Here is a 27,803-nt window from a genome sequence, read left to right as displayed (position 1 = left end):
ACGCCTCCCCGGCCCCGTGTCCGGGCGCACGCAGCACCCACGCGTGCCCGCACACGCCCGCGGGCACACGCGTCCGCGGTGGGCACTGAGGTCGCAGGAAGGTAATGGTTCTGGCCGGGAGCTGGTTGGGGACCCGGGCCCAGGCCTGGGCGGTGTCCGGGGCGGGCCCAGGGGCGGAGCTCGCCAGGCCGGGCGCGCAGGGTCGGGGCGGGTCCGCGCCGCCGCCGTCCGCGCTGTCCCGCCCTCGGCCCCGCCGCTGCTCTCCGTTCCTCGCGCTGCAGCCCCCGCGGTAGCAGCCGCCGAGCCCGCCGCCACCGCCCCCGAGGTAGGCGCTGCGGACATGGGCCCGCGATCTGCCGGCGCCTGGGGTCGCGGGCCCTGCCCTGGGGACCTGAGCAGGAGGTGGGGGGAGGAGCGGGCGTGGGCGAGGGGTTGAGTACCGGGCCCCAGGGGCCGAGCGGGAGCTCCCCGCGCAGAGCAGGCCGCACAGGCGGGCGGCAAGCGGGCCGGGGCGCGGGAGCGGGAGGCCGGACATCCGGGGGCGCCTGCGGCTGGAACTCGATCCTTCGGGGACCTGCGGGCGGAAGGGCACGGGCCGCCGCGTGAAGGCCAGGCCGGCTGCAGGTCTAGGTGACCTTTCCCGGCGGCGCCCTCTGGCCCTCGATCCCGCCAGCGCGGGTCGGGCGGGGAACCGCCTGCCCCCACACTCACCGGGCTGGGCGCACGGATCTGTGCGGGCCACGCTGTCGCCGCCGGCATGAGTTCCTGTGACGACCGCGGTCCCTCGCTCCCAGCCCCACACGCCCTGTCCGGCCTGTCTGGTCCACGCCCGGAGAAGCTGGCGCCCGGCGCTGTTCCGCGCGTCCCAGCTCCCTACCGGGCGGAACGAGAGGCTGAGAGTCGACTTAGGCCGCAGGAGCCTGTGCAGTAGGCTCGGCCTTGGGAAAGGACGCCCTGCGGGGAGCGGATGTGGCCTCCTTGGCCTTAGGAGAGATCCTGGTTCGGTTGCTCATTCATTCACCGAGTGCGTCTGTGCCTTCACGAAACTGGTTGGAGCCCTTGGATTTCAGGGCTGCAATCCTAGTGACTTGCCCAAGGTCACACAGCCGGGGCGATACGAAGCCTAAGTTTTCTCATCTGTACAATAGGAGCAATTGTAGCCCTCCTTGTAGCGGCCATTCATCTTTGGGAAGAATGATATGAGTTGATTAACGCCAAACCTTCAGTAGAAACCTTGACACTTGAGGCTTTTGGGGAGGATATAGCCCATCCTCTGTAGACCATTCTACTCCACTTGGTGTTCTGGAAAACGTTTAATAAATACAGCCCCTGTTATTTTAAACGTTATTAGTAAACACTTGTGTGCCAGGCATTGAGTAACTTCCATGATCATTAATGAAAAATTCTTTAAGTTTATGGACAAGGTCAGGTTGAAGTAGGAAGTGCGTGCAGACCTGAGGGAAGGTTTCACCTGAGGTCTCCATCACCCTGACCAGCCTTACCTCCGCAGAGGAGGTAGAGAATGGGCCCCTACTTTGCCTAATGTGCTGTTGGCAAGGCCAGGGCAGGCTGCCCAGGGCTTGCCTTGTTTCTCCACCCCAGCTCTGGAATGAGTTCTACAGGGTTAGGCTTAAGCCCTTTGCAGCTTTGTTTTCATTGCCTGGGGTGGTGCCATTTGGCACACAGTAGGTACTTGAGAAGGGTCTGTGGGGGTAAATGTGCTCTTCCTTTTTATCCAAGAGTCAACTTACCCTTACTGATAGGAGGATAGTTGTGGTTTTTGTTTTTTTGTTTTTTGCCATTGCAGCATATGTCTTGTAGTAGTTGCTCATTAAGTATTTGTGAAGTTATTGAATGGGCATATGTAGTGGCTGCAGCCCCAGACCATATTCTCTTGATCTTGGACATCCTTTCTGAGGGACATACACATCTATCTCACTCACTTCCAGAAAATAGTCTTGCTTAGCAGAGGGTCACATCTGTTTAAAGAGCTCCTGCGGAAAGTACAGCCCTAGAGCACTGAGACGCAAAACTGTTTCCCAATTTGACATAACTGCTTTAAACGTGCTATCTTCATTCTGTGACTTTCCAGGTCCTGTGGGAAAGTTGTAGAACTGGTGTTTCTGGGCCTGCAGGGGAGGGCGACCAGGGTGAATGGGATTCTCCTAAGTGCTTTTCCCTTCTCTGATGGTGGGTGGTGGGTGGGTCGATAACTTCCGCTGGAGTTGTTCTGAATAAAATGCTTGACCTTGGGGAGGGGGGTACTGCTCTCAGTTGATTGCTTAGTTTTATTTCTATATTTTTATTCTATTAGGTAGAGGCAAGGGCTGTCTGTAGACACAAACACAGGGGCTCCGGAGACCATATGGTGAGGAGTTGCCCGTGGGCTGCCGGTCCTGCTGGACCCTGGGCAGATGTGGACAGTAACCTTCAAGCTGGTGATAATGAGGGACATTGACCGCCCCCCCCCCCCATCTTTACTGATGAGATGCTACCAAGGCACTGAAGTTCACTTTGCCCTTGATGGAATTTTAATGGCCTGACATCGTTGTTGGTGGTGACTGGGGGAGATGTGTGTGTGTGTGTGTGTGTGTGTGTGTGTGTGTGTGTGTGAGAGAGAGAGAGAGAGAGAGAGAGCGAGCGAGAGAGAGCGCCAGCCCAAACCTGCAGGCAGCCCCTCAGGGAACTCAGAGAGTCTGTGGCCTTGGGCTCCCCATAGACTCCTCTGGTATCCACTGAGGGAAAGTGAGCAATGGGGTCCTCTGCTGGGCCTGGGCACAATCCTCCATTTTACTGCTTGCTCTCAGGGAGGTGAGGGTGAGTGGGCTTCTAAGCCCTTTATCCAGAACTGTCCTGGAAAGAGTCCTGGGGAGCAGATTGAGCTCACAACACAGCTCTGACAAGAGCCACAGGATTGAGTACAGGTCAACTCACTGTCTTGTTCCTCAGTGTCTCCTTTATAAAAGTGTGACCATCATCATCATCGTCACAGTCAGTCTTCATTGAGGGCCTGCTCAGCACCCTTCTGTGGGGGCTTAACGTATGTGTGACGTTGAATCTACCATCCTGCAAACCCTGGGAGAGAGGCACTCTTGTTCATGGGTCTGGAGGCTGGAGCCCAGAGTTGGGATTCGGGACCTGGTCTGGCTAGTTCTAGTGCTGGTAATGCCACACTGAAGTTGCCACGGCAAGGGGCCATTGCCACCAGCTAATAGATGTGGACGCATTTGAAAGGTCGAATTTGCTGTTCAGAGGGGAACTGTTCTCCTTTCACGCTGAGCAGAGTGAACGTGTGTATGGCTGTGTGTAGGCTGCCTGGCAGTGGATTGTAATCAGTGGAGTCACTCCTCTTTGTTGCAAGGACAGTGACACTGGGTGTCTATCAGGAGAAAGGTCAGTTTTTACTGGGATGAGGTAGGAGACATTCTTCCAGGACTTACCTGGACAATATTCAGCTCAAGAGTACCTCATGTGGTCAGGGAGGACTCTGGACCTTGTGATTGAGGGTGGCCTTTTGATAACCTGCACAACAGCAGTAATTATACTAAGAAATCTATAAAATGTAAACCTGTAATAAAATCCTCTCTCTGGTCATTGTGTACTTACCACGTACCAGTCACTGTATTAAGTATTTCATATTAGCAGTCCTCACGGTGATGCTGAGACAGATACTCTTTCCCCATATTCGAGCTGAAGAAACGTGAGATGCATATACATTGTGACTTGCCCTGGGTCCCATTTCTGGAGAGTCGTGTAGTGGTATTGGAACTCAGGGCTGCTTGACTCTCAAATCTACTTGCCCAAGCACTGTCTATTTAAACCCCACTGGGTCAAGCCAGGCAGCGAGGTTCCAGGAAATGTGAGGTGTCTGAGGTCAGACAGGAGCCCTGGTTGCACCTGGGACCCAGACCTTGCCATGCTGCCTGCCAGCCCAGGCTTTTCTTCCCTTGATGGGTGGGTGGGCCTGCAGGCTGCCCCCAAGTCAGTTACATTCCCTTGCGGCTTCTTATGGAAGGCTGTGCTGGTGGTGGCCTAGCTCCCAGAGTGTTTTAAAATAGAAGCAACGCCTAGGAAGCCGGGCTCCCCGGTGTGAGCCTCTCGTGGAGTAGGAGGGGAGGGCAGCTGTACTGGGAGCACAGACTTGCTTCAGAGCACAGGTCACCGGCTTTGCCAGCATCCGGTAGACATAACCAGGGGCTGCCTTTTCCGTGAGATAGGGATAGGGGTGTGAGGAGGCTTCTGATGGTGTTGGCTTGATATATTGGTTTTCAGAGCTGGGCTAACCTCCTGCTGGGGAAGTTGCTTTTCCTGGTCCCCAGAGTTAGGGGGAGGTGCTTTTGTTCTAATCCCGGGCTGGTCTGGTGCTCCTCCTATGTGCTGGCCCAGTTCTGCTCAGACAAACCACCTCAAGTGATGTTAGAGAAACAGCAGAACCAAAGGCTTTCCTACAATTTTCCCTTTCTACGGGAAATCCAGGATGGTCATGGTGATGGTGATGGTGGTGAAGGTGACTGCCCTCTTGGTCAGGGGCCTTGCACGAATCAGTGGCACACTTACATGGGGTGATAAAAGAAAGCATAATGAAGGGGCCATTTGCAAAGGTATGAGCAGAGTGTGGAGCTCCTTGGCAGGAGCTGTGGCCTTGGAAAGCAGTCACTGCCCACCTGAGGCCCAGCAGGGAGGGAGCTTGGGAAATGAGTACTCCAGCCTCTCTCTCCCATCTTCTGCTGGTGCCTCCTGTTGGCCAAAACCAACGATACATAGCCTTTGATAGCAGTCCATAGTGATCAGCTCTTGGGTCACAGAGCAGGATGGAGGAGAAAAATGGATCTGAAGGGACAGAGAATATCCAGAATAATGGACTGTGATTAGCACTGCCATTTATGGAGCCCTCACCGTGTGCCAGATACTCCTACGTGCTCTGCCTACCTAACTTACTTAATCTTTGCAGTAGCTCTGTTAGAAAGGCACTAGTGTTAGCCCCATTTTATAGGTGAGCAAAATGAGACCCTGGGAGTGTAAGTTATCAGTGGCTTGTCCAAAGTTACACAGCTAGTAAAGGCTGGTGCTGGTAAATCCTCTGCCAGGCTCACAGCTCCTTCTCATAGTCACTGTGCCTTGCTGCCTGGGCACCCAGTTGGGCTGTGACATGCCGTGGCAGGGTGGCTCCTGGTGTTTGGGTCCTAGTGCTGTTGTACCCTTGCCCTTGAAGATGGTGTCTCTTAATCCATTAGGTGTCACCTTGCTCACAAGACTGAGTCTTGGGAACTTAAGGCCACCCTGCTCCCTGTGTCCCCCACCGCAGTGGTTGTTAGCTCTTTGAGGGTACCACGGCTCCTGTGCCAGGATTCTACCTCTGCCGACAGAAGTGCTGTCCTGCCTGTTTCTTAGGCTGTGAAAGGCTAAGAGGGGGGGAAGGAGGCTTTTGAACAAGTGCTTCAGGCCCTTCTCATGCACGTTAAAGTTAGGGAGCCCTGCCCTACTCCTGCCTCCTGGGCAGGGTGGCCAGAGCCACAGGTGGTCATCTGGGGGTAGAATGTTCCCCCTGCAGGCCCTGCCTGTTAACCCTGCCATCTCAGTGTAGTTGGACTCTGTTCTTGGAACCCGGATAGATACTTCCCACGTGGCCTTTTCCTTCTGGCACCTCTATTGCAGCAGTCTTTTAGAATGTGGCTTATTGTGGCATCGGGAAGGCAGCGTAGCTCAGTTTCAGACACGTTGGTTGGGTTTTTAAATTTTATGTCCTTAAAAAAGTTATCAGTATGTGCAAACAACTTTAATAAAGTGGAATAAGAAATGAAAATCCTATTTTAACTCTCCTCCTTTCCTAAACCCCCCTCGTTTCCAGAAGCAGCTCCCAGTCAGCCACAATGTACAGATGGGCTTGTAGCCTTCCTACATGCTTTCCCATCATTCACAAATGTGTGAGCACATAAACGTGTATGTGAAAGGGTTTTCCTCTAATAATGCAGAATTATACATTTTCTGTGACTTGCTTTGTGCATTGAACTACAGTTGGCCCTTGAGCACTGTGGGGGTTAGGGGTGCTTACTCCTCATGCAGTTGAAAATCCTTCTCTAATTTTTGACTCCCTCCCAATTTAACTACTACTGTTCACCTCAAGTTTTATTGATATTATACAGTCAATTAACACATATTTTGTATGTTATATATACATATATATTATATATTGTATTCTTACAATAGAGTAAGCTAGGTAAAAATATTACTACTTTTGAAAAGAACTCTTAAAAAAATTTTTTTTAATGTTTATTTATTTTTGAGAGACAGAGAGAGAGAGCATGAGCAGGGGAGGGGCAGAAAGGAGAGAGACACAGAATCCGAAGCAGGCTCCAGGCTGCGAGCTGTCAGCACAGAGCTTGATGCGGGACTTGAACTCACAAACTGCTGAACCTGGACGCTTAACTGACTGAGTCACCCAGGCGCCCCTAGAGAAAAAATACTATTAACGAAATCATAAGGAAGAGAAAATACATTTACAGTATTGTATTTATTGAAAAAGATCCAACATATAAGTAGACTTGTGAAGTTCAAATCTGTGTTTTTCAAGGGTTAGCCATATGTCAAAGATAGCTTTCTATGGCACCTTGCATAAATCCACCTCATTCTTTTTGATTACCACATGGTGCTCTTTAGTTTTTGTAAGTACCTTAATTTTCATTCATTTCCCCATTGGTGGACATTTAGATTTCTTCTGGCTTGTGTTACAGAACTAATGCTGCAGTGAGCATCCTCGTGTGCTCCTCTCTGGGGACCTTGGCTGGGTTCCTAGCAGTCGAATTGTCTCTAGGTTAATGCATGCCCACTTACGCATTGGCCAGTAGTTGTCTCCAAAGGGGCTGTCCTATGCTGGCGTGAACAAGGGTGACCATTTTCCACACCAACAGTGGATATTTTCATTTGCATTTTTGCTGATTTGTTTGTTGAGTGAGCCTTTCAAACACAGGTGTGTCATAAACTCTACAGTGGCTCCCTGAGGCCCTTAAAGTCCACACCTTGTTCTGAGGTAGTAAGTGGCCCTGCTCCCTTCTGAAGCCCGCTGGTCTCCTCAGCCTGAGTTGAGTTCTCCTTAGGCCAAGGCGGGTGGAGAGGGTACTAGTTGTGGCTGTCTCCACCCCCCATTCCTGGCGGTGCTGCAGCCTCCCTGTAGAGGGCGCTCCTGCTGCTTGGTTACATCGCCGTTTGCTTAGATTCTTGTCAGATACTAAGTTTCTATTTTTTTCCTTCTACTATAAACATACTTTCATGCTCCTTGCACATTTTCTCATTAAACAGACCTTTATATTGAATACCTGCTACTTGCCAGGGCTTGTCATCTTTGACACATAGCTTTTTACATATTTTGGATAAATTTATGCATGACAGGCTCCGGGCTGCTTTGAGTTCAAGGGTGTGAGTTGGGGGTAGGTGTGCACTTGTGGGTGTGGTGGGGGCGCTGGAAGCAGAGCAGCTGTCACTGACAGGCAACTGATGAGTCAAGGAAGATATGTCCCCCCAAGGTGGAGGTTATGTAAGTGTTATGCAGACTGTTCTGGGCGATATACTATCTCTCCCCTCTGAGTTTCCAGTATGGGCTGGATTTTCATTCCTCGGCTGGAGTGGAGCTTGCATAATCTGTTCAAGGTCAGCCAGTGAATGGTTGGGTAGGTAGGCGAACAGGCAGTGGAGGGAAACAAGGGACTCCTGTCTCCCACTGTGACTTACTGGTCCTTCTCAAAGTCATCAGTGACTGTGGGAAGGTCTGCTCAGTCCAGTCCTGTCCGTCCCTCATGTTCCACTTATCCTTGGGAACCATGCTCGCAGGCTCTGCATTGAAGCCTTCACCCAGACCGGCTTCTGATTCCCATCTGTCCAGGGCCGGCTGCTTTCCTGTGTCAAAGTGCCCCGCCTCACGCTCGGACTCTAGAGGCTGGGCTTCTGAAGGCACATGGGGCGGATGCCACCAAGACAGATGGTGAGCGATTTGGAGCGATTTGGAGCTGATCTAGGCGGAGGTAGGGGCCAGGGGGTCAGGGTTCAGCCTTAGAATCAGCACAGGCAGCGTGTTAAATGCGAAAGCAGGTTGCTGAGGTCTCTTTCACACCCCCTGGTCCCGGCCTGAGAAAACATGAATGGAAATCATTTCTACAAGAAGATGATTTTTGCAGCAGGTGCTGAGAACTGTGTAAAAATGGGCATTTTCTAGGCGCTGTTGGCAGTTGTAAGAAAGCAGAGCTTTTCAGAGGCACACTGCCTCAGGCCTTGCCTCAGTCCTGTCAGATAAATGCAGGAGGCGACTGGGTGGGGAAAGAGAAGACTGCAGCAAAAGCCTAGGGGAAGCTACAGTTGCACAGCAGGTGTGGGCCTGTGGTGAAGGGAGCGTCTTGGCTTCTGGGTGGGTGTTTCTTCAGGTCCAGGAGTGGGTTTGGCTCCGCTCAGCTGCGGGTTCCTGTGCTTCTTCCCTGCCAGGTACCGAGCTGGAGCTGCAAGGAGAACCTGGCCTCATCCAAGCTCCCTCTGCCCTCCCAGCTCCCTTGTGTTTGGATGGTAATCTCCTTAGTGGCCATGTACTTTAGGGTGATGTTTGGCAGTGGTGGAGTGTTTTTTGACAGGTGGTTTTGCTGGTTCTTTTTTTGGGGGATTAGTGATGAGTGAGAGCATTTGGGGAACATTAAATGATGAGTGATCTGCTTTTCCCTGATGCGAAAGCTGTTCGTGTCTGGTGAGGTGGGTCCTAGAGCCACAGCAGAGGGTACTTTTTGGAACGCCCTGGCCCCTGAGGTACAGGGAGGTCTTGGCTGACCCAGAGAGGTTGCCACTGTACTGCTCTTTCCTCACCCTGGGGCTGAGTTTGCAGTCCAGCTGGGGAAGGGCAGCGCTGAAGAGGGGTGCTCAGTCCACTGATACCTGTTGGCACTGGTGGCTGTAGAGAATGTTCTGGATCTTTTGCTGAGATGTTCTGCAAGTTTCCTCAGGGCTCCATCACCTCAGCCTTTGACGCAGGTTTGTTTCCTTGCTTCTGGGAGGGGCCAGGGCCATCTGTGGCTGAGACATATCCACACCTTAGGCTGGGGGTATTCTGCATGACCTGGTGGATGGTTTCTTTGGCTGTCCCTGGAGTGGATGTGCCTGTGAGGTTCGCTTGGGGTGGAAGGGGGACAAGTCGAGAGGGGGGGGGGTCCCCAGACTTGGAACAGCCAATGGGGACAGCCTGAAATGGATCTTCCCCCAGGCTCTTTGTGCCCTGATCCTAATGTGGACTGAGCTGTCCATGGTTCCAGCCTGATCACGTGCAAGAGATAACAAGAGCAACAAAGAGGATCGTAAACAGCTCGCTGGGCTGCTCCACTCTGCTCTGACAAAAAAGTGAATGGAGGCGGAATTAGCAGAACCTCTGAAAAAAGTACCATAGGACCTGGACCACAATTTTATTACTTCAAGTGGTGGAAGTTTGTCGTTGTTTGTTTTATAGCGTACTCATTGCTTCTGTGGGCTCCTTGCAGCATCTAGGATGTTAAAGCTTATGTCAGGAATGCAGCTTCCTGTGGTGATGCTGTTCCCCCTGGGACCGATTGAACTATTTTTCTTAACCGACGGAGCCATCCAGGCGCCCCGATTGAGACATTTTTCATTGGGTTCCCACTTACCAGGAACATGCCGTGCAGGTGTTTGCTTGTGTGAGTGCATACGTCGGTGACTTCAGGTGGGATATATGCAGGCTCAGTTTGGCAATTTAGGTATACTATATTTTAAAAATTAATGGAACCATCCTTGGGTTAATTGGATTCCTGCTAATTAGGGCTGATGATTTGGGAAATGGAGAAGATGCAGATCATGGTGCTTTCTCATGACTCCTTTCCTCCTGGATGGAGCACACTGTGTGTGTGTGTGTGTGTGTGTGTGTGTGTGTGTGTGTGTGCGTGCATGTGCGTGTGTGCTCGCGCTGTACTGGATTAGGATTTTAACTCTGTGTATGTAATGCGTCAGAATACAGCCTCTCAGGGACACAGTGTGGCCTTAGGGAAAGGACTCTGAATTACTTGCCTTCCTTGAACCCTGAGGTGTTTAATAAATGCTTGTTGACTTAGTGATATGCAACAATTTCAAGTAGTACTTTAAAAAATAAAGTCACATTGTAGTTCAATAAATGTTTGTTTGAATTAATTTTTTTTGGCGGGGCGAGGGGATGTGGTTATATCTCCTTCCATGTGAAGAGTTGCCTAATTGTTAGGTTTTACTGTATTCTCTGTGAGAAATCTGATACTCAAAAAAATGGGGTCCCCTGAAATACAAAGTTTTTTGAAAAGTTGCATTTATTCTGGCACATAGTAGGTACTCTGTAAGTATTTTGTTGGAATGGATGAAATCAGAACCATATGGAAAATAGGATGGCCTGAAAAGCTCTGATTTCTATTCAGTACACTGAATGCCATAGCAGCCGACATTTTGTAAGAAGATATGTTTTATTGGCAAGAGTCCTGCGATTCAGTAAAGTAGCTGGCTCGTGGGAATTTGTCTTTGACAGTTAATTCATTCAGCAAATGTTTACCGACTGCTGCTATATTCTGCACTTGTGCTCAGTCCTGGGGGTGCTAAGGAAGAAGAGGTCTAAAGGCAGGCTGGTCTGCTGTCGACAGAACTTACCTGGGTGTCTCCACCTCTCGACATGAGGAGGCATGAGAGAGCAAGGCTTCTCTGTGCACACCCGGGAGAATGCACGCCTGGGACTCTGTGCTGATGATTTTTATTGGTGGTTAATTATAGCTAATAATTTTTATTGATGGAAAACTAATTTCCCTAATTACTGATGCGTGTCTTCTGGTGATTCTTTTATTGTAGCAGAAGATGGCTGTGCCTCCCACGTATGCTGATCTTGGCAAATGTGCCAGGGATGTCTTCACCAAGGGTTATGGTGAGTGTTTCGGAGCTAATGGGCTGGGTTGGCATGTTTGGGATTTTACCCATCACAGTTCGGGAGACCTGGGTGGGTCAACTCTCAGAACTTTGATGTCGGGGGGAAAAAAGACAAGCCTACTATGCCTAATAAAGCAGTGTTGGTTTGTACACCTGGTAAGGGCAGGCTGACGAATCGCTGCAGACAAGTGGACGCCCTGGTTTCCTCTCCCACAGGTGGGAGCAGCTCTGTGTGTGCCGTGGTCATGGAGTGCAGTTTCTAAGTGTTGCCCATCCTTAGGCCTGTGCTCACACTGTCCCGTACCTTTCCCTGTCATTCTGCTGGGAGCGCACAGCCACTGTTCGGTAGCCAAAGTTCCACAGGTAGGCAGGCAGCAGTGGAGACAGGCACCCTGCACACTCACGGCATCTTGAAACAGGAGAAGGGAGGCAGAGATGCTGCTCTCGAGCTAGTTATTTAGCCTATTAACAGTTCCCATGTTCTTTCTTTAGGATTTGGCTTAATCAAACTCGATTTGAAGACAAAATCTGAGAATGGACTGGTAAGTTGTCTGATCGACACGGAGCATGGGGGTTTATTGTAGATCAGTGGAGAGGATGACTACCGTGTCCTGGGTGGCAGAGTCCAATGAAAGGACCTTTTCTTTTTATAAATTAAATTTTTTATTTTTTTTTGAGAGAGAGAGAGAGTGTGCACATAAGTCGGGAAGGGGCAGAGGGAGAGAGAAGGAGAGAATGTTAAACAGGCTCTATGCTCAGCAAGGAGCCTGACATGGGGCTCAATGTCACGGCCGTGAGATCATGACCTGAGCTCAAATCAAGAGTTGGACGCTTAACTGACTGAGCCCCCCAGGTGCCCTGAAAGGACCTTTTTGATTGTGGCAGTTTGTAGTTGTCACATTCATCGCATCCTGTATGGGATGGGTGGTCCAGGGGCATGCTGCTGATAGGTCCCTAGTTTAGCAGCTGTTAATACTCACTGAGTTAATAAACTCTGTTTTATTTTTCCTTGTTTCTTTAAAAAAAATTTTTTTTTTTTAACGTTTATTCATTTTGAGACAGAGAGAGACAGAGCATGAACGGGAGAGGGGCAGAGAGAGAGAGGGAGACACAGAATCAGAAGCAGGCTCCAGGCTCTGAGCCATCAACCCAGAGCCCAACGCGGGGCTCAAACCCACGGACCGTGAGATCGTGACCTGAGCCGAAGTCAGACGCTCAACCGACTGAGCCACCCAGGCGCCCCTCCTTGTTTCTTTTTAAAATTGAGCTGTTTTCAATGCCACCTGATTATCAAAAAAAAAAAAAAAAAAAAAAAAGTAGTAATCCCTTTTAGACTGTGTGTGTGAGGATTGTTGGAAGGAGGACGTTTTGGGGTTGATGTACTCCAGTGTCATCTTGAGCTCAGCGGTTTTGGTGTGTATTTGGCTGGAAGTATTGTGGAAGTGGGATTGTCTTCCTGTCCAGACTGATGTATTACCAGGGCGGAAGGAAGCTGTCTCCTGACAGAGAATTCCCCATAAGAGTCTTTTAACTAACAGGGCTCTTTAATCCCATCTGTATTTAAATATTGAATTGGATTGTAGAAGTAGCCTTTGCCTCCACACATTCAGGTCTCACCTCTTGTATAGAGGAAAGTCCGTTCCATTTAGGATGCTTCAGTGGAGCCCTGGGGAACAGGCCGTGACTCTCTCTCTGCTTTACAGGAATTTACGAGCTCAGGTTCTGCCAACACTGAGACCACCAAAGTGACGGGCAGTCTGGAAACCAAGTACAGATGGACTGAATACGGTCTGACGTTTACGGAGAAATGGAACACTGACAACACATTAGGCACAGAGATTACTGTGGAGGATCAGGTAATGGTGGTCACTGCGAAGAGACACGGTTTTATTCTGCTGCCCTGCCTTTGACTAAACCTGGCACGTTTCTTTTCTGTTCAGCTTGCACGTGGACTGAAGCTGACCTTTGATTCATCCTTCTCACCAAACACAGGGTAAGAATCTCACGTGTTTTCTTAGCAAGGACGTTTAACAGTGTTTTTTCTGTTTGTTTTAAAAAATTTTTTTTAATGTTTTATTTATTTTTGAGACAGGGAGAGACAGAGCATGAACGGGGGAGGGTCAGAGAGAGAGGGAGACACAGAATCTGAAACAGGCTCCAGGCTCTGAGCGGTCAGCACAGAGCCCGACGTGGGGCTCGAACCCATGGACCGAGAGATCATGACCTGAGCCGAAGTCGGATGCTCAACCGACTGAGCCACCCAGGCGCCCCTTAAATTTTTTTTTAATGTTTATTTTTGAGAGAGAGAGAGAGAGAGAGAGAGCGAGCACATGAGCATGGGAGGGGCAGAGAGAGAGGGAGACATAGAATCCAAATCAGGCTCCAGGCTCTGAGCAGCACAGAGCCTGACGTGGGGCTCAAACTCATGAACTGTGAGATCATGACCTGAGCCAAAGTTGGACGCTTAACCGACTGAGCCACCCAGGCACCCCTAACAGTGTTTTATAGTGAGATTCTGTGCTGCGTGTTGTGGCCATCCTGGCTTCATCTGTGGAGGGCTACAGGATTTGTGTGGTCCAGTAATGCTGTGTTTCATGTGAGTGAGGCTGCTGGGAATGTAAGCGGCCAAGGCTGTAGGCAGCCGGCGATGTTGGGAAGCAGTGTCTGAGCGATCATTGTTGCCAGCCCCAGTTTTCAGGCTGGGAGGGCCCTTTCCCCAGTTTTCTACATAGGAGCACTGAGAGAGGATGGGTTTTAAGTGCAGCATGGCTCCTGAGGCTGCACTTTTTGCCCCATGTCCCCCAGCCACAAACCAATTATGCTTCACTGTTCTTGGGCTCATCAGGAGGCAAGACCATGTGTTGGTTGCCTCAGCCCCTGGTGCTTTTCAAAGTGAATAGATGGGACACATGTTGCACAAATAGCATGTCGGGTTCCCTTACATCCTACACCCAGCTTCTCCTAATGTTAACATCTTACATAACTATGATGTAATTATCAGAACCAGGAAATTTATATGGCTGTCATACAGTTAACTAATCTGTTGTCCTACTGATGTCTTACTTCTGGTCCATGACCCATTTCAGGATACTAGATTGCATTTAGTCCTCAAATCTCTTTGGTCTCCTCTAATCTAGAATGTAGTCTTTCATGACCTGGACACTGTTAAATAGGATTGATGAATTATTTTGTGGAATCCTTCAGTTTGGATTTATCTGATGTTTCCTCATGGTCAAACTCAGGTTATGCATTTTTATTATATTATGTTATATTATTGTTATATTATTTATTTTATTATCTTATAACACTTCTGTTATACAGCCACAGAAGTGATGTTTGGTCTGTCTTGTGCGTGATATCAGGATGTATATGTCAGTATTCTTTACTGGTGATACTAACTTTGATCACTTGATTAAAGTGGTCTTTGCCAGGTTTCTCCATGAAGTTACTTTTCTCTTTGTAAATGGGTATGTTGGGAGATACTGTGAGACTATGTAAATATTCTGTTTCTTACTTTTTGAAAAACAAAATTAGTATCCATAGTGATTCTTGCCTGCAACTAGTATGTTTGGTAAAGATTTTCTCTTCCCATCATGCCTTCTGCATTTATTAATTGGGATTCTACTCTAAGGAGGAGCTCTTCCTTCTCCATTTATTTATTGAATCATTTATTTATATTGATATGGATCCACAGACATTTTATTCTGTGGGTTATAACCTATTACCACAATATATTTGATTACTCATTTGTTTCAGACATGGCCCTTGGGCGTGTCTCCAAGTGTGCTTTTGATAATCCCCTGTCACTTCTTTTGAGCTCTACTTCGGAAGCTATAGCAGGCTCATCTTCTGCTCTAGTCCTGCCATCAGGCATTTCTGCAAGGAGCTTCAGTTCCTTTTATTGAAGAATGGCATATAGAAACCAAGATTGTGGGCACAGTGTGTCCGTATTGCTCCTGGGTATTTGAGGCAGGTTTTGATGGTTTATGGAGATTGGAAGTGGAAGCTGGCTTTCCAAACCTACTGAGGTGGATAGCCTGGGAAAGCATTGTGGCTTCTGAAGGAGCTGAGCGTAGACTACATAAGGATGAGGCTGCAAACTCCTCTAGGGACCAGCCCCACATTGAGTACCTACCACAGAAAAACCAGATCATTAACTGGATATCAGAGTCATGCCTCTCTCAGGTGCTTGTCAAGTTAGTGCTATTGTTTAAGTAGCTTAAAAAAAAAAAATCCCCGTAATACTTGAAAGAGGGAAAACTCCAAAGACGTGGAGTGTTGCATTAGAGCAGAAGCCTAGAGAGAAACCTGAGTCACTGCCCGAGCACTGCCTATTCTCTGGGGACTTTGTGCTCCTGGCCAGAATTCATTGAGACAGGGTAAGGAGGCACCATGTAAGTGGTCTGGGATGGCTGGTCCACACCACTGGTCAGAGGCCCTGCCACAAGCAGCATGCTTTGGTCAGCAGCAGCTTTTTACCCAGTGGTTATAAGATGCCTGATTTTTACAGTGCTGGTCTCCCTCCCTTCCTAAATGTCAGCCTCCGAGCAGCTGCCTTTCATCAATCACCCCACTAGCATGCTGCCAGTTGGATAAGCCAAAACCCAGGTTGCTTCCTCCAAAGGGTAGGCAGACCAGAAGAGGTTTATTTTATTTTGAGAGAAAGAGAGAGAGAGAGCACGCATGAGCAGAGGAGGGGCAGGGAGAGACAGGGAGAGAGAGAATCCCAACCAGGCTCTGTACTGTTAGCTTGGAGCTCTACACAGGGCTTGATCTGATGAACCATGAGATCATGACACCAGGTGCCCCTATTTTGAGTTTTTCTTATTGACAGATAATTTGGTTGTTATTCCTTTCCTTCAAAGCTTGTGAAAATGTACCAAAGCAACTTGAACAAAAGTTGTAAGCATCATTGTCAGTTGTGAAGGGTGTTGGCTTTATTTTCAACCATGATCTCGGAAAGTCTCATCTCCTTGATGACTTGGAATGTTTAACCTTAAATTTTTTGTTATAGAAAATTTCAAACATACTAAAGACTAGTATATTAAACACTCATCAGAGGGGCGCCTGGGTAGCTCAGTTAAGCCTCCGACTTCAGTTCAGGTTATGATCTCTCAGTCCTTGGGTTCAAGCACTGCCTTGAGCTCTGTGCTGACAGCTCAGAGCGCGGAGCCTGGTTTGAATTCTGTGTCTCCCTCTCTCTGTGCCTCTCCCCTGTTTGCTCTCTGTCTCTCTCTCTGTCTCTCTCTCAAAAATAAACATTAAAAAAAAAAATACCTTCATCATGTTACCATCACCCAGCTTTAATAATTATCAACCCATAGCTAATTATGTTTTATTTATGCACTCACAATCAGTCTCTTCCACCCTCAGATTATTTTGAATAACAGTTATTGCCTAATTTCATCTGTAAATGTTTTAATATATATCTTTAAAAAATTGTTTTTAATGTTTATTTATTATTGAGAGACAGAGAGAGAGACAGAGCATGAGCATGGGAGGGGCAGAGACAGGAGAAGACACAGAATCCAAAGCAGGCTCCAGGCTCTGAGCTGTCAGCAGAGCCCAACATGGGGCTCGAACTCACAAACTGTGAGATCATGATCTGAGCTGAAGTCGGACACTTAACTGACTGAGCCACCCAGGCACCCCAATATGTATCTTTAAATGATGATTTTTTTTTTTTTTTTTTTTAGTTTATTCTGAGAGTACAAGTGGGGTAGGGGCAGAGAGAGAGGGACAGAGAATTCTAAGCAGGCTCTGAGCCATAAGTGCAGAGGTTGACATGGGGCTTGAACCCGTGAACTGTGAGATCATGCCCTGAGCCGAGATCAAGAGTCAGATGAACTGACTGAGTCACCCAGCTGCCACTTGTTTTTATTTTAATTCTGGTAGTTAACAGTCTTGTGTATTAGTTTCAGGTGTACAATATAGTGATTCAACAATTCCATACATTACCTGGTGCTGATCATGACAAGTGCACTCCTTAAGCCCATCACCTATTTCACCCAACCCCTGGCCCCCTCCCATCTGGTAGCTGTCAGCTTGTTCTCTGTAGTTAAAGATTTGCAATGTTTCACGAATTTGTATGTCGCCCTTCTGCAGGGGCCATGTTAATCTTCCCTGTATCGTTTCAGTTTTAATACATGTGCTGCTGAGGCACACATTTTTAAAAAAAAGTTTAGTCACAATATGATTACATTGTAAAAAATTGATCATCTTTCTTTAATATTGTTAAATCTCTAGTCTGATCAAATTTACATAATTTCATTAAAAAACTTTTTTTAATGTTTATTTATTTCTGAGAGAGAGAGAAAGAGAGAGAGAGCGCACAAGTGCAGGAGGGACAGGGAGAGAGGGAGACACAGAATCTGAAATAGGTTCCAGGCTCTGAGCTATCAGCACAGAGCCTGATGTGGGACTCAAACTCCTGAGCTGTGAGATCATGACCTGAGCTGAAGTCAGACACTTAACCGACAGAGTCACCCAGGTGCTCCTACATGATTTCATTTTTAATTTACAGAATCAAAAATTGTCCGTGCAAAATTGTGAAAATCGGGTCATTTGCCTCCTTAAATCTCTTTAATTTTTAGATTCTCCTCTGCCTTTTTTCCCCCCTTTCTAACTTATTTGTTGAAAGTAGGTCATTTGTCCCATAAGATTACACATAGACTAAACTATGCTGTGTGTATCTCTATGGTCATTAAAAATTTTTTTTAAAAATGTTTTTATATATTTTTGAGACAGAGAGAGACAGAGCATCAGCAGGGGAGGGGCAGAAAGAGAGGGAGACACAGAATCCGAAGCAGGCTCCAGGCTCTGAGCTCTCAGCACAGAGCCCAATGCGGGGCTCAAACTCACAGACTGTGAGATCATGACTTGAGCTGAAGTCAGACACTTAACCGACTGAGCCACCCAGGCGCCCCTCTCTATGGTTGGTCATTTAATTTGTTACCCTGTCCCTCATATTTACTGTGAATTGGTAAGTCTACAGGCTTCATTGCATTTAGATTCCATTGGGGAGGGGAGAGGGTAGAATAAAAGTGGTGACATATGCTTCCATTGGATGTGCATAGAAGGCTGGGTTTTTTCTTTGTACATTAGTGCTATTCACAGTTCACTCAGGGGTTACAGACTGGTGAGAATTCCACTTTAATCATTCATTCTTCATTTGTTAGGTAGAATATTTCGATAAAAAGAAACTTCTTTTTTTTTCAATGTATGAAATTTATTGTCAAATTGGTTTCCATACAACACCCAGTGCTCATCCCAAAAGGTGCCCTCCTCAATACCCATCACCCACCCTCCCCTCCCTCCCCCCCATCAACCCTCAGTTTGTTCTCAGTTTTTAAGAGTCTCTTATGATAAAAAGAAACTTCTAAACTGTTGGTTACTCTGAGATAGTGTAGCAAAGGTGGAATAAACATTTGCTTCCTTTTTATTTACTGTTTCAAAGTAACACATTGGTTCTCTAGTCTCTAAAGATGCCCAATGTCTGTGTTTTAAGTGTCAGTATGAATGAATTCATAGATTTAAACATATTTGATGTGTTTCAATCCATTGCCAGTATTTTTTTTTCCAAATTTTTTAATGTTTATTCATTTTTGAGAGACAGAGACAGAATTCGAGCAGGGGCGGGGGCAGAGAGAGAGAGAGGGAGACACAGAATCTGAAGTAGGCTCCAGGCTCTGAGGTTTCCCAGCTCCCATGACTGCAGGGTCCCGGGTTCTACATCTGTACCCAGGTCTCTGAAATACATGCTCATTGGGATCTCATGAATACCCAGTTAAAAGCTATCTGTCATATTTACTTAGGAGGGATGTACCTAGTATTTGTTTATTTACTAAGTGAACCACAAAGTAAGAAAGCAACCATCTCCTTAAAAGCTGCTGTTTAGGAGCCCTTGGGTGGCTCAGTTGGTTAAGCGTCCGACTCTTGGTTTCGGCTCAGGTCCTGATCTCAGGGTGTTGTGAGTTCAATCCCCACATGAGGCTCCATGCTGACAGTGTGGAGCCTGCTTGGGATTTTCAGTCTCCCTCTCTCTCTGCCCCTCCCCCACTTATGCTCTCTCTGTATCTTTTGAAATAAAAGCTTGAAAAAAAAAGCTTCTGTTTAGATAGATGCCTTCATGACAGATACACTGTGTCTTTTTCATAGACTTGAAGAATAGCAAAGATACATCTGTTTCATAATTACATGAGCGCTCTACCTAATAAATGCCTGTGTAGGCCATTACATTAGGCATAGGGAGAGGTTAGTAAAGGAAAATTACTTAGTGCCCCCCTTGCCTGTGTTCTCACTTGATTATTGTGGCATTTCTGCAGATGGGTTTGTGGTTGAAGAGAGGTTGTGGTCTTCCATTGGGGCACAGCAGCTGCTTAAGGGAGATCTGGGGTGTGCTGACTTTGCCCTCCATCCCTGTATATAACCTGAGCTTTAAAACTTTTTTTTTTTTTTTTTTTTTTTTGCCTTCTTTTGGTATGGTTGTCACAAGGTGAGTAAGCTTATGACTTTAATACAATTTCTTTTCCTTCAGGAAAAAAAATGCTAAAATCAAGACAGGGTATAAGCGGGAGCACATCAACCTGGGCTGTGACGTGGATTTCGACATCGCCGGCCCTTCGATCCGGGGCGCTCTGGTGCTGGGCTATGAGGGCTGGCTGGCTGGCTACCAGATGAATTTTGAGACTGCAAAGTCTCGAGTGACCCAGAGCAACTTTGCAGTTGGCTACAAGACTGACGAATTCCAGCTCCACACTAATGTGTAAGTGTACGTGAGTGTCGTGTGTAAGTGTGTGCAGGAGGGGGATTGCTTTTCAAGCTCACATTTTAATCACTTTAAAGTGAGTGTTTTGACATCACATGAGCCACATGGCCTGCTGGTCTTTTTCTGTTTCCCACCTGTCCAATTCTGGAAGTGGTTTAGGCTCTTTGTGTTCTAGAGACGGTCGGAGCTGTCACTGGTACACACAGAATGACTGATCAGTTACAGCAAGGGCATGACGTCAGTCCAGTGGAGTGTCCCTTCCCTTTGTGGACATTGGAACTCCTTTCATTGTTAGTAACAAAATAGTGGGGAAAGGTGTGTCTGTCCCTCTTTCTCTGTAGGAAGCCTGAGGTTAGCCTGCCATGCTTAATGAAACATAGATCTGAGACACCAGGTTAGGGGATGATGATCTCAGTTCCATACAGTGTCTTCTCATGGCAGAGCATGCAAAAGTTGACTAACTACCAGATAGTACAGTGAAGGGAAGAGAAAAGTGCAGACTGGCTTAGAGAGCCCCTTGTAGTTAAGCTTGGGAATTGGAGTGCAGTGGAGTGCTGATGTAGGTGAAGGGAAACGGATGTTTCATCTCTAAAATCCCGATGCCACAATTGGGGGACAACTTTTTCGGATTTCTTTCTTTCCACTAGAGGTCACTAAAGGAGTGACTTCTTAAAGTTAAGTTAAGTGGTACATGTATAGTATTTAATAACATTTCCACTTACAAAGTTTTTTGAAAAATTTTTATACAGTAGTTCCCCCGTAACTGCCATTTCACTTTTTGCGATGTCACTTACCCAGTCAACCACGGTCCAGAAGTGGATGATCCCCCTTCTGATGTATTTTTGGAAGGTCAGCAGTAGTCCAATGTACGTCACAGGCCTGTGTCACTCACCTCACTTCATCTCATCATGTAGGCATTTTATCATCTCACATCATCATAACAAGGCCATACGTAGTACAATAAGGTATTTTGAGACAGAGAGCACATTCATATAACTTATATTACAGTATGTTGTTATAATTGTTCTATTAAAATCATAAAAGTTATTGTTGCTGATCTCTTACTGCATCTACTCTATAAATTTTGTCATAGGTATGGATGTGTAGGAGAAAATGTAGCATATATGTAGGGTTCGGTACTGTCTGTGGTTTCAGGCATCCCCTGGGGGTCTTGGAACGGATCCCCTACAGATAAGGAAGGGCTACTGTAATTAGTATAATTAACATAACAGAATTAATATAACAGATCTGTTATTTTGAGTTTATTTATATTTATTTATTTTAACATAACAGAATTAATATAACAGATCTATTTTAAGTTTTGAGTTTATTTATTTATGTTAACATAACAGAATTAATATGATATAACAGATCTATTATTATAATAAGTTTTGAGTTTATTTTTTCTTTCTTTTTTTTTTTTTTTTTTCCAACGTTTATTTATTTTTGGGACAGAGAGAGACAGAGCATGAACAGGGGAGGGGCAGAGAGAGAGGGAGACACAGAATCGGAAACAGGCTCCAGGCTCTGAGCCATCAGCCCAGAGCCTGACGCGGGGCTCGAACTCACGGACCGCGAGATCGTGACCTGGCTGAAGTCAGACGCTTAACCGACTGCGCCACCCAGGCGCCCCATTGAGTTTATTTTTTCAATGTTTATTTATTTTTGAGAGGGAGAGAAACAGCGTGAGTGGGGGAGGGGCAGAGAGAGAGGGAGACACAGAATCTGAAGCAGGCTCCAGGCTCTGAGCTGAGCCGTCAGCACAGAGCCCAATGCGAGGCTTGAACCCATGAACCGCAAGATCATGACCTGAGCCAAAGTCAGAAGCTTAACTGACTCAGCCGCCCAGGCACTCCTATTTATTTATTTATTTTTAAGGTTTATTTTTGAGAGGGGGGGAGGGGCAGAAGAGAGGGGGGGTGGGGACAGAAGATCCAAAGCAGGCTTAGCTGACAGCAGCGAGATCATGACCTGAGCCGAAGTCAAAAGCTGGACGCCCAACCAACTGAGCCACCCAGGCACCCCAGTTTTGAGTTTTTTGAAGCTAAAAAGTCACAGGAAAACCAGAGTGATGGATAGTCCAGTGGTTTCTGGAGTGGGAGTGGGGGAGAGTGTGACTGCCCAGGGGTGGTGTGAGGAGATTTGGGGGTGGTGGAGCTGTTCTGTATCCTGATTGTGGTGGTGGTCACACAAATCTTGCACATGTGTTAAAATTCATAGAAATGTACACCCCCCCCAAAAAAGTCAAAAAAGGTATATAAATTCAAAAAAAGCAATATACAAAAATGTCACAGGAAAAAGGGCACAATCAGTAGAAGTGTTTTTTAAGTTGGAGTTATGACTGAAATGGAAAGTCCTTCCTTGGTGTCGAATCGGAAATTGGCACCAATTCTAGGAATAGCAATGGCCGTTACTGTTTTCCCCACATACCTGAGCCTCACATACCTGATTTTATTAAGTGGACACGGTTTATTTTTAGCTGGCGTGGAAACTGCTGACACAGCCATCTGGGTTGTCCTAGGGCTTGCAGAGGCCCAAGTGTCATAGTTGTGCTCTGTGCTTCATGTAGATGAATTTGAACAATGACTTCCCTCTGTTTATGGTTTTGAGAGCTCCCAACAGGAAGGCAGTGTTGCTGGTTTTAGAATATAATGAAAAATCTGACATTTTTTAGATACACATGTGAGCCCAAGAAAATTTCCCGATTTCAGTTATACTAAAGTTAATCAAAAACTTTAGTTTTGTCTGTGGCAAGCTGCTGTTCTGTGGACTTTCTGGTTCCCTGCAAATCAGGGGGTGCCTGTCCTGGCCTTGTACTTTCTGGAAGTACAAGGTCTGTATCACTGAATTTCAGGGGAAAACTTGAGCATTTAGAATGTATTTAATGAGCATCTACTTTAGGGAGAGTATATTAGTGAGGAGCGGAGTTTGCAGTGAATCAGCAGTTTGTCCCTGGATTAGTGAGTTCTAAGCTCTTTGCTGAATTCCGGAGTACGTGGGCTCTGCCTTACTAGTTTCTGATGACATTTCTACTTGAAGCACCCAAAATGACGAGGCAGAACTTTGACATTGTTTTGTGTTAAAAATGGAAAGGAGGGGAAAGGGATATTTCCAAAGGCTGGAGTCACTGTGGTGTGTTTGGAAGAGATGAAGGAGTTTGTCCAGTTCGGTTTCATTCCATTTTTGAAAGACGGGAACATTTTGTAATGCACCAAGTGTCTCCTTTTCATCCCATCAGAACTGTAGAGATTTTTCAGTTTGGGCCAAGAGTATTGCACAGGTGGAAAAGTCTGAATTGCAGGTCAAGTTCTTCTGTAATTGCTGCCACCCTAGGGGGCTAGGTGGGTTTTGGCTGTGCCCGCCCAGCAGTGGCTGCAGCTGGTGGTGCTAAGGGCTGTAACCTGCCTTCTGAAGAACACGGGTGGCCCAGCCTTTCTTACCATTTTTGGTTGTGTTCTCTTCTCATTTGCTTCTACTCCCTTACCACTGTTATGATAGATGCATTGACAAAAGAGGTAATATTAGCAGCAGCAGCAAAAAAAATAAATAAATAAATAAAATCACCCAGAATTCCATTTTCTTAGTTGCTGCTTCTATTTTAAAGAATATTTTGGAAGCAGATTTCAAATTCCATGCAGCCTCAGCTTCCTGCCTTTGGGTGTTCCCAATGGTGGTTGAAAACTAGCCTCTCCCTTTGAACCTTCCCAAAGCTGGTGTCTGTTCCATTCCTATCAGGCTTTTCCCTACTTTGGTACTCGTTTTGTGATCATTTTGGTCCATTGACAGCAGCCCTGCCCTCTGTCAGACTTGGACCACTGTGCCCAGCTCCAGCCTGCCTTCAGGGGTGGATGGGCACCTGTGCTCTGATTGTTTGCAGAAACGATGGGACAGAGTTTGGTGGCTCCATTTATCAGAAGGTGAACAAGAAGTTAGAGACCGCTGTTAATCTGGCCTGGACAGCAGGAAATAGTAACACTCGCTTTGGAATAGCGGCCAAGTATCAGATCGATCCTGACGCCTGCTTCTCGGTGAGTACCTGTGGAATCACGCATCACCCAGGCTCCACCTGAAGCTTAGGATGGAATCCTTCTGGATTGCCGGAGTTCCATGCTGGAGCTAGAGATTTTTTTTCTCTATGCAAAGAGTTTGAAATGAGGAAAGTGATAATAGTAATAGCTCTTACTGTAGATGCCAGCCACTGTGCGGAGCCCATTATGTGTGGGTTACTGTCTTTAATTCTTACACAACCTATTTGAGGCAGGTGCCTTTAAAAAAAAAAGAAATATGATTCCAACCCTGTTTGCACAAATGAGGAACTGGAAATTCAGAGAGGCTGAGGGCAGATGGAGCAGACATCTGGTAAGTGCTGGGGTGCTGGGCCTGGACTTGACCCACACTGGTTTGCTCTGGAGCCTGCCCTTATCAGCCCATGTTCCATGCTGCAGACTCTAAAGGGGGGTCACCTTGAATCCTAAGGTTTTATTTTTTTATTTTTATTGTTTTAATGTTTATTTTCGAGAGATAGGGCAGTCAGGGGAGGGGCAGAGAGCGAGGGAGACAGAGAATCCGAAGCAGGCTCCGCGCTGACAGGGGAGAGCCTGGTGTGGGCTCGAACTCATGAACTGCGAGGTCATAACCTGTGCTAAAGTTGGCTGTTTAACTGACTGGCCACCAAGGCATCTCCCCCCCGGCTTAAAAAAATTATTACTATTATTATTTTTTTTGAGAGAGAGAGGACCCTCAGGATTCATGTTCATTTAATGCTTCTCATTTTTCATCCTCTTGCCAGCTCTTGTATTGGATATTAAGAAACCAGACCCTGGCACTTAGTAGTTGGCATCTAATCTTGCAGACTCGGTGGCATTGCTCGCGGTTGAGTTGCTGCACGATTTTTGCATTAAATCCTGTTGAACTCCTCTCTGTTGTCACAGGGCACTGCTGGCTGCTTCCCTTTGGGGTGGAATGCGGAAGTCTCATGTTGCAGGATGGTTATTGTGTAATTTACAAACAGCTCATTTGAAACGGGAACTGAATTTGGCTCCCTTAAAGTTACGCAGTTAAAAACAAAGGAAGAGGGGCCTTATTAATTAGATGGTATAAGCAAAAAGGAACAGCCAGATGGGGCCCTTACTGCCAGGAAATCTTTCCCCCTGCTTTGTTCTTTCTTATGGAAGTTGTCAGGTCTGAAAACAGCATTAAAGCAGGAAAACGTACCTTGGCAGCCTTAGCTTTTGCCAGGACTTGGTGTTCTCATGACGTGAGCCTTCTCTGCTCCTGACCTCTCCTTGTTTCACTAGAAAGGGGGTTAAGGGGGAGGCCCAGATTTTCCTACAACTCAGGCAGAGGAATGAGGGTAACATTGACTCAACTTCTTTATTGAACTTAATTATTAATTATTATTCACAAAATGCTGAAATTTAAGTGACTGGCTAGGTCATTCTTTTGCTCCAGTATGATTTTATTTTACTTTAATGTTTTATTTATTTTTGAGAGACAGAGTATGAGCGGGGAAGTGGCAGAGAGAGAGGGAGACACAGAATCTGAAGCAGGCTCTAGGCTCTGAGCTGTCAGCACAGAGCCTGATGGAGAGCTTGAACCCATGGACTGTGAGATCATGACCTGAGCCGAAGTGAGACTCTTAACTGACTGAGCCACCTGGCCACCCCATAACTTTCCTTTAACTGACAGTTGTGTTGACTCTTTAAGTTTCTTTTCTGAGACTTTGCTCTCAAATTTGATATATTTCATGTTGAATTTAATGAATCTCATAATCAAAGTGGTCATGAAAAAAGAGAAGTTGATTCTGAAGGCCTGAGTTGGTTGGTTCCAAAGCTCTTACTCATTTTGGAGATGAAAACATAAAGTACTTAACAATTTCACTGTCTTATCTTTTCCTTGACTAGGCTAAAGTGAACAACTCCAGCCTGATAGGTTTAGGATACACTCAGACCCTAAAGCCAGGTAAGTGTTGCTTTGAAAGTTAGTAAAATTGTTTCTTTGCCTTAAAGAAAAATTGTGCTGGTTTGCTGCTTTATGTTACTGCTTATATAATGCCTGAATAGTACATTATAAACGAGTGGAGAGAAAGTTTTATAATTAAATGTTTATAAAAGTGTGCAGAATTGTTATAAAACATTTGGAGCATAGAAGTAGTAAGTAGGAGAGAAAAAGGCCAAGGCTAGAGTGTTACACTTTTGGTTATTTTCTTCCATCTGTTTTTCCATTGTGTACATAGTGTCTGATACTTACTTCTAGCAGATTCTTAAAACTAGCCCATAAGTCATCCTCATTGTAAAAACCGTTGTGCCGATTTCCTCTGCACAGGTGGCTAGTCCGGTCCATGGTATGTTAGAACTACGGGAGATAATACCACTTTGGGATTGGTTTGGTCAAGTTGGGTCTTTGAACTCTACAAATCTGAGATTACATGATGAAAGAATCAAACTTTGGTAGGGAAAATACCAATTAGTCGCGTGCATGTGTGTGTGTTTGTGTCCATGCCGAAAGTGAGATCTCAGAGTCTGATTTATGGTTGGACTTCCTTTCAAAGCACTTTTGCTGAAGAAGCTTACTGCATGGTGCCACTAGAAGAGAGATGATTGTAGCAGGGGGCAATGACAGGACAAAGGAAAGTGGACTCCCTAAAGTGGATTTGGAAAGCCTGTGGAATTAATCAGATGGGTGTTCAGTAACAGGGACTGATGGGCCGTGTGGTTTTTTTGCCTGCTGATAACACACAGCTGAAGCAGGTTTTGAATCTGGTGTTGTCTTGCCATTGTGCTTAGGTACTCCTCCTTGTGTTAACCTTTCTGCTCTGTTTTGACCTTTCTTTTTGTTTCTCTCCTCCATCCCTCCCCTTTCCTTGTCCCTGGTTATTCCCCTTGCAGGTATCAAACTGACGCTCTCAGCTTTGCTGGATGGCAAGAATGTCAATGCTGGTGGCCACAAGCTTGGTCTAGGACTGGAATTTCAGGCATAAACAAATACTGTACAATCGTTTAATTTTAAACTATTTTGAGCATAGCTACCTTCAGAATTTAGTGTACCTTTTAATGTCGTATGTCTGGGATGCGAGTATTGCTAAATATTATGTTAGACCTCCAGGTTAAAGATGATTCAGCTTTAAGGTGTTACCCTTTCAGAGGTACAGAAGAAACCCAATTCCAAGAAAAGTCCTTTCAGCTGTAGACTTTGGGGGACCTTGGTGGCCCTCTAGAATTGTCAGGTTTCTTTTTTATCTAGAAATGGCTGCAAGTGGAAGCTGAGACTTCGTAGGCACTTTGTAAACTGGTATTGAGTAAATGGATGAAATTATGACTTCCTGAGAATTAACTTTGGTTTCCTACCCTAATGAAGGAGAGACTCACTGATGGTGTGTACAAAATCATCTGAAAGAGACTTTTTTAGACAGATTTTCATGACCTGTTTCCACCCCAGTCCATCACCTCTTTTACACCAAAAGTAGTCTGCAGGGCGTGGTAGCTGTTTCTTTTGTGCCATTTGGGGTGGAGAAGGTGGATGTGATGAAGCCAATAATTCAGGACTTAATTCCCTCTCATGTTGTGTTTTTTTTGCCCTTGCACCAGAGTATGAAATAGCTTCTAAGAGTCCCAGCTGCAAGCTGGGAAGAGTCTCTGTGACTGTAATCACATGGTGACAACATTCGGAATCTAAATTGGACTTCTGTTATATTCTCGCCACTCAGTTTATTTTTTAGCAGTTTAATGGGTACATTTTAGAGTCTTCCATTTTGTGTGGAATTAGATCCTCCCCTTCAAATGCTGTAATTAACATCACTTAAAGTAAAACTTGAATAAAATATTGAAACCTCATCCTTCTGTTGTTTTTATTATATTAATAAAAGTGTGAATAAACAGGGCATTTGGCATTTGTGTTTGCACTGTATGTGTGTATGTTGTGTGTGTATGAGAGGGGGATTTTTAGTTTTCTGTTGTTGCATAACAAATGACCCAAATACAGTTGCTTAGAACAACACTCAGTATTTATTTCACAGGTCTCTAGGTCAGAATTCCAGCATGGTATGGCTGGATTTTCTGTTAAAATTCTCATAATGCTGAAATTAGGATGTCTGCCAGACTGTGTTCCCGTCTGGAGCTTGAGG

General features: G+C 46.3%; 1 protein-coding gene and 1 non-coding gene across 3 annotated transcripts; one reads left to right on the top strand and one right to left on the bottom strand.

Moving 5' to 3' along the window:
- On the top strand, positions 1–27,513 carry VDAC1 (voltage dependent anion channel 1). 2 transcript variants are annotated; one of them, XM_043587855.1, is made up of 9 exons: positions 1–101; positions 10,840–10,912; positions 11,407–11,456; positions 12,618–12,770; positions 12,855–12,907; positions 19,451–19,678; positions 23,559–23,709; positions 25,585–25,642; positions 26,569–27,513. In XM_043587855.1, exons 2-9 carry the CDS (start codon positions 10,846–10,848, stop codon positions 26,658–26,660), a joined length of 852 nt encoding a protein of 283 aa, XP_043443790.1. In that variant the 5' UTR covers positions 1–101; positions 10,840–10,845; the 3' UTR covers positions 26,661–27,513. The 2 variants fall into 2 exon arrangements, with proteins under 2 accessions (XP_043443790.1, XP_043443780.1); XM_043587845.1 differs by lacking the exon at positions 1–101 and adding an exon at positions 218–325.
- Positions 16,975–17,077, bottom strand: LOC122496354. Its single transcript, XR_006300781.1, has one exon. It is a non-coding gene; the product is annotated as a U6 spliceosomal RNA (small nuclear RNA).
- Positions 27,514–27,803: the final 290 nt, after the last annotated feature.

Source organism: Prionailurus bengalensis, chromosome A1, assembly GCF_016509475.1.
Source record: "Prionailurus bengalensis isolate Pbe53 chromosome A1, Fcat_Pben_1.1_paternal_pri, whole genome shotgun sequence".
In the NCBI taxonomy this organism is placed as follows: domain Eukaryota; kingdom Metazoa; phylum Chordata; class Mammalia; order Carnivora; family Felidae; genus Prionailurus; species Prionailurus bengalensis.
The sequence above is the reverse complement of the archived record's forward strand: the minus strand, read 5'-3'. Positions and strand labels throughout refer to the sequence as shown.

What these genes read in the sequence shown, in the direction of transcription:
- VDAC1 (XM_043587855.1), top strand. Translation starts at nt 10,846, where the DNA reads ATGGCTGTGCCTCCCACGTATGCTGATCTTGGCAAATGTGCCAGGGAT. An exon ending in CAAAATCTGAGAATGGACTG is followed by an intron (nt 11,457 to 12,617) that starts GTAAGTTGTCTG and finishes TCTGCTTTACAG; the next exon opens with GAATTTACGAGCTCAGGTTC. An exon ending in TCCTTCTCACCAAACACAGG is followed by an intron (nt 12,908 to 19,450) that starts GTAAGAATCTCA and finishes CTTTTCCTTCAG; the next exon opens with GAAAAAAAATGCTAAAATCA.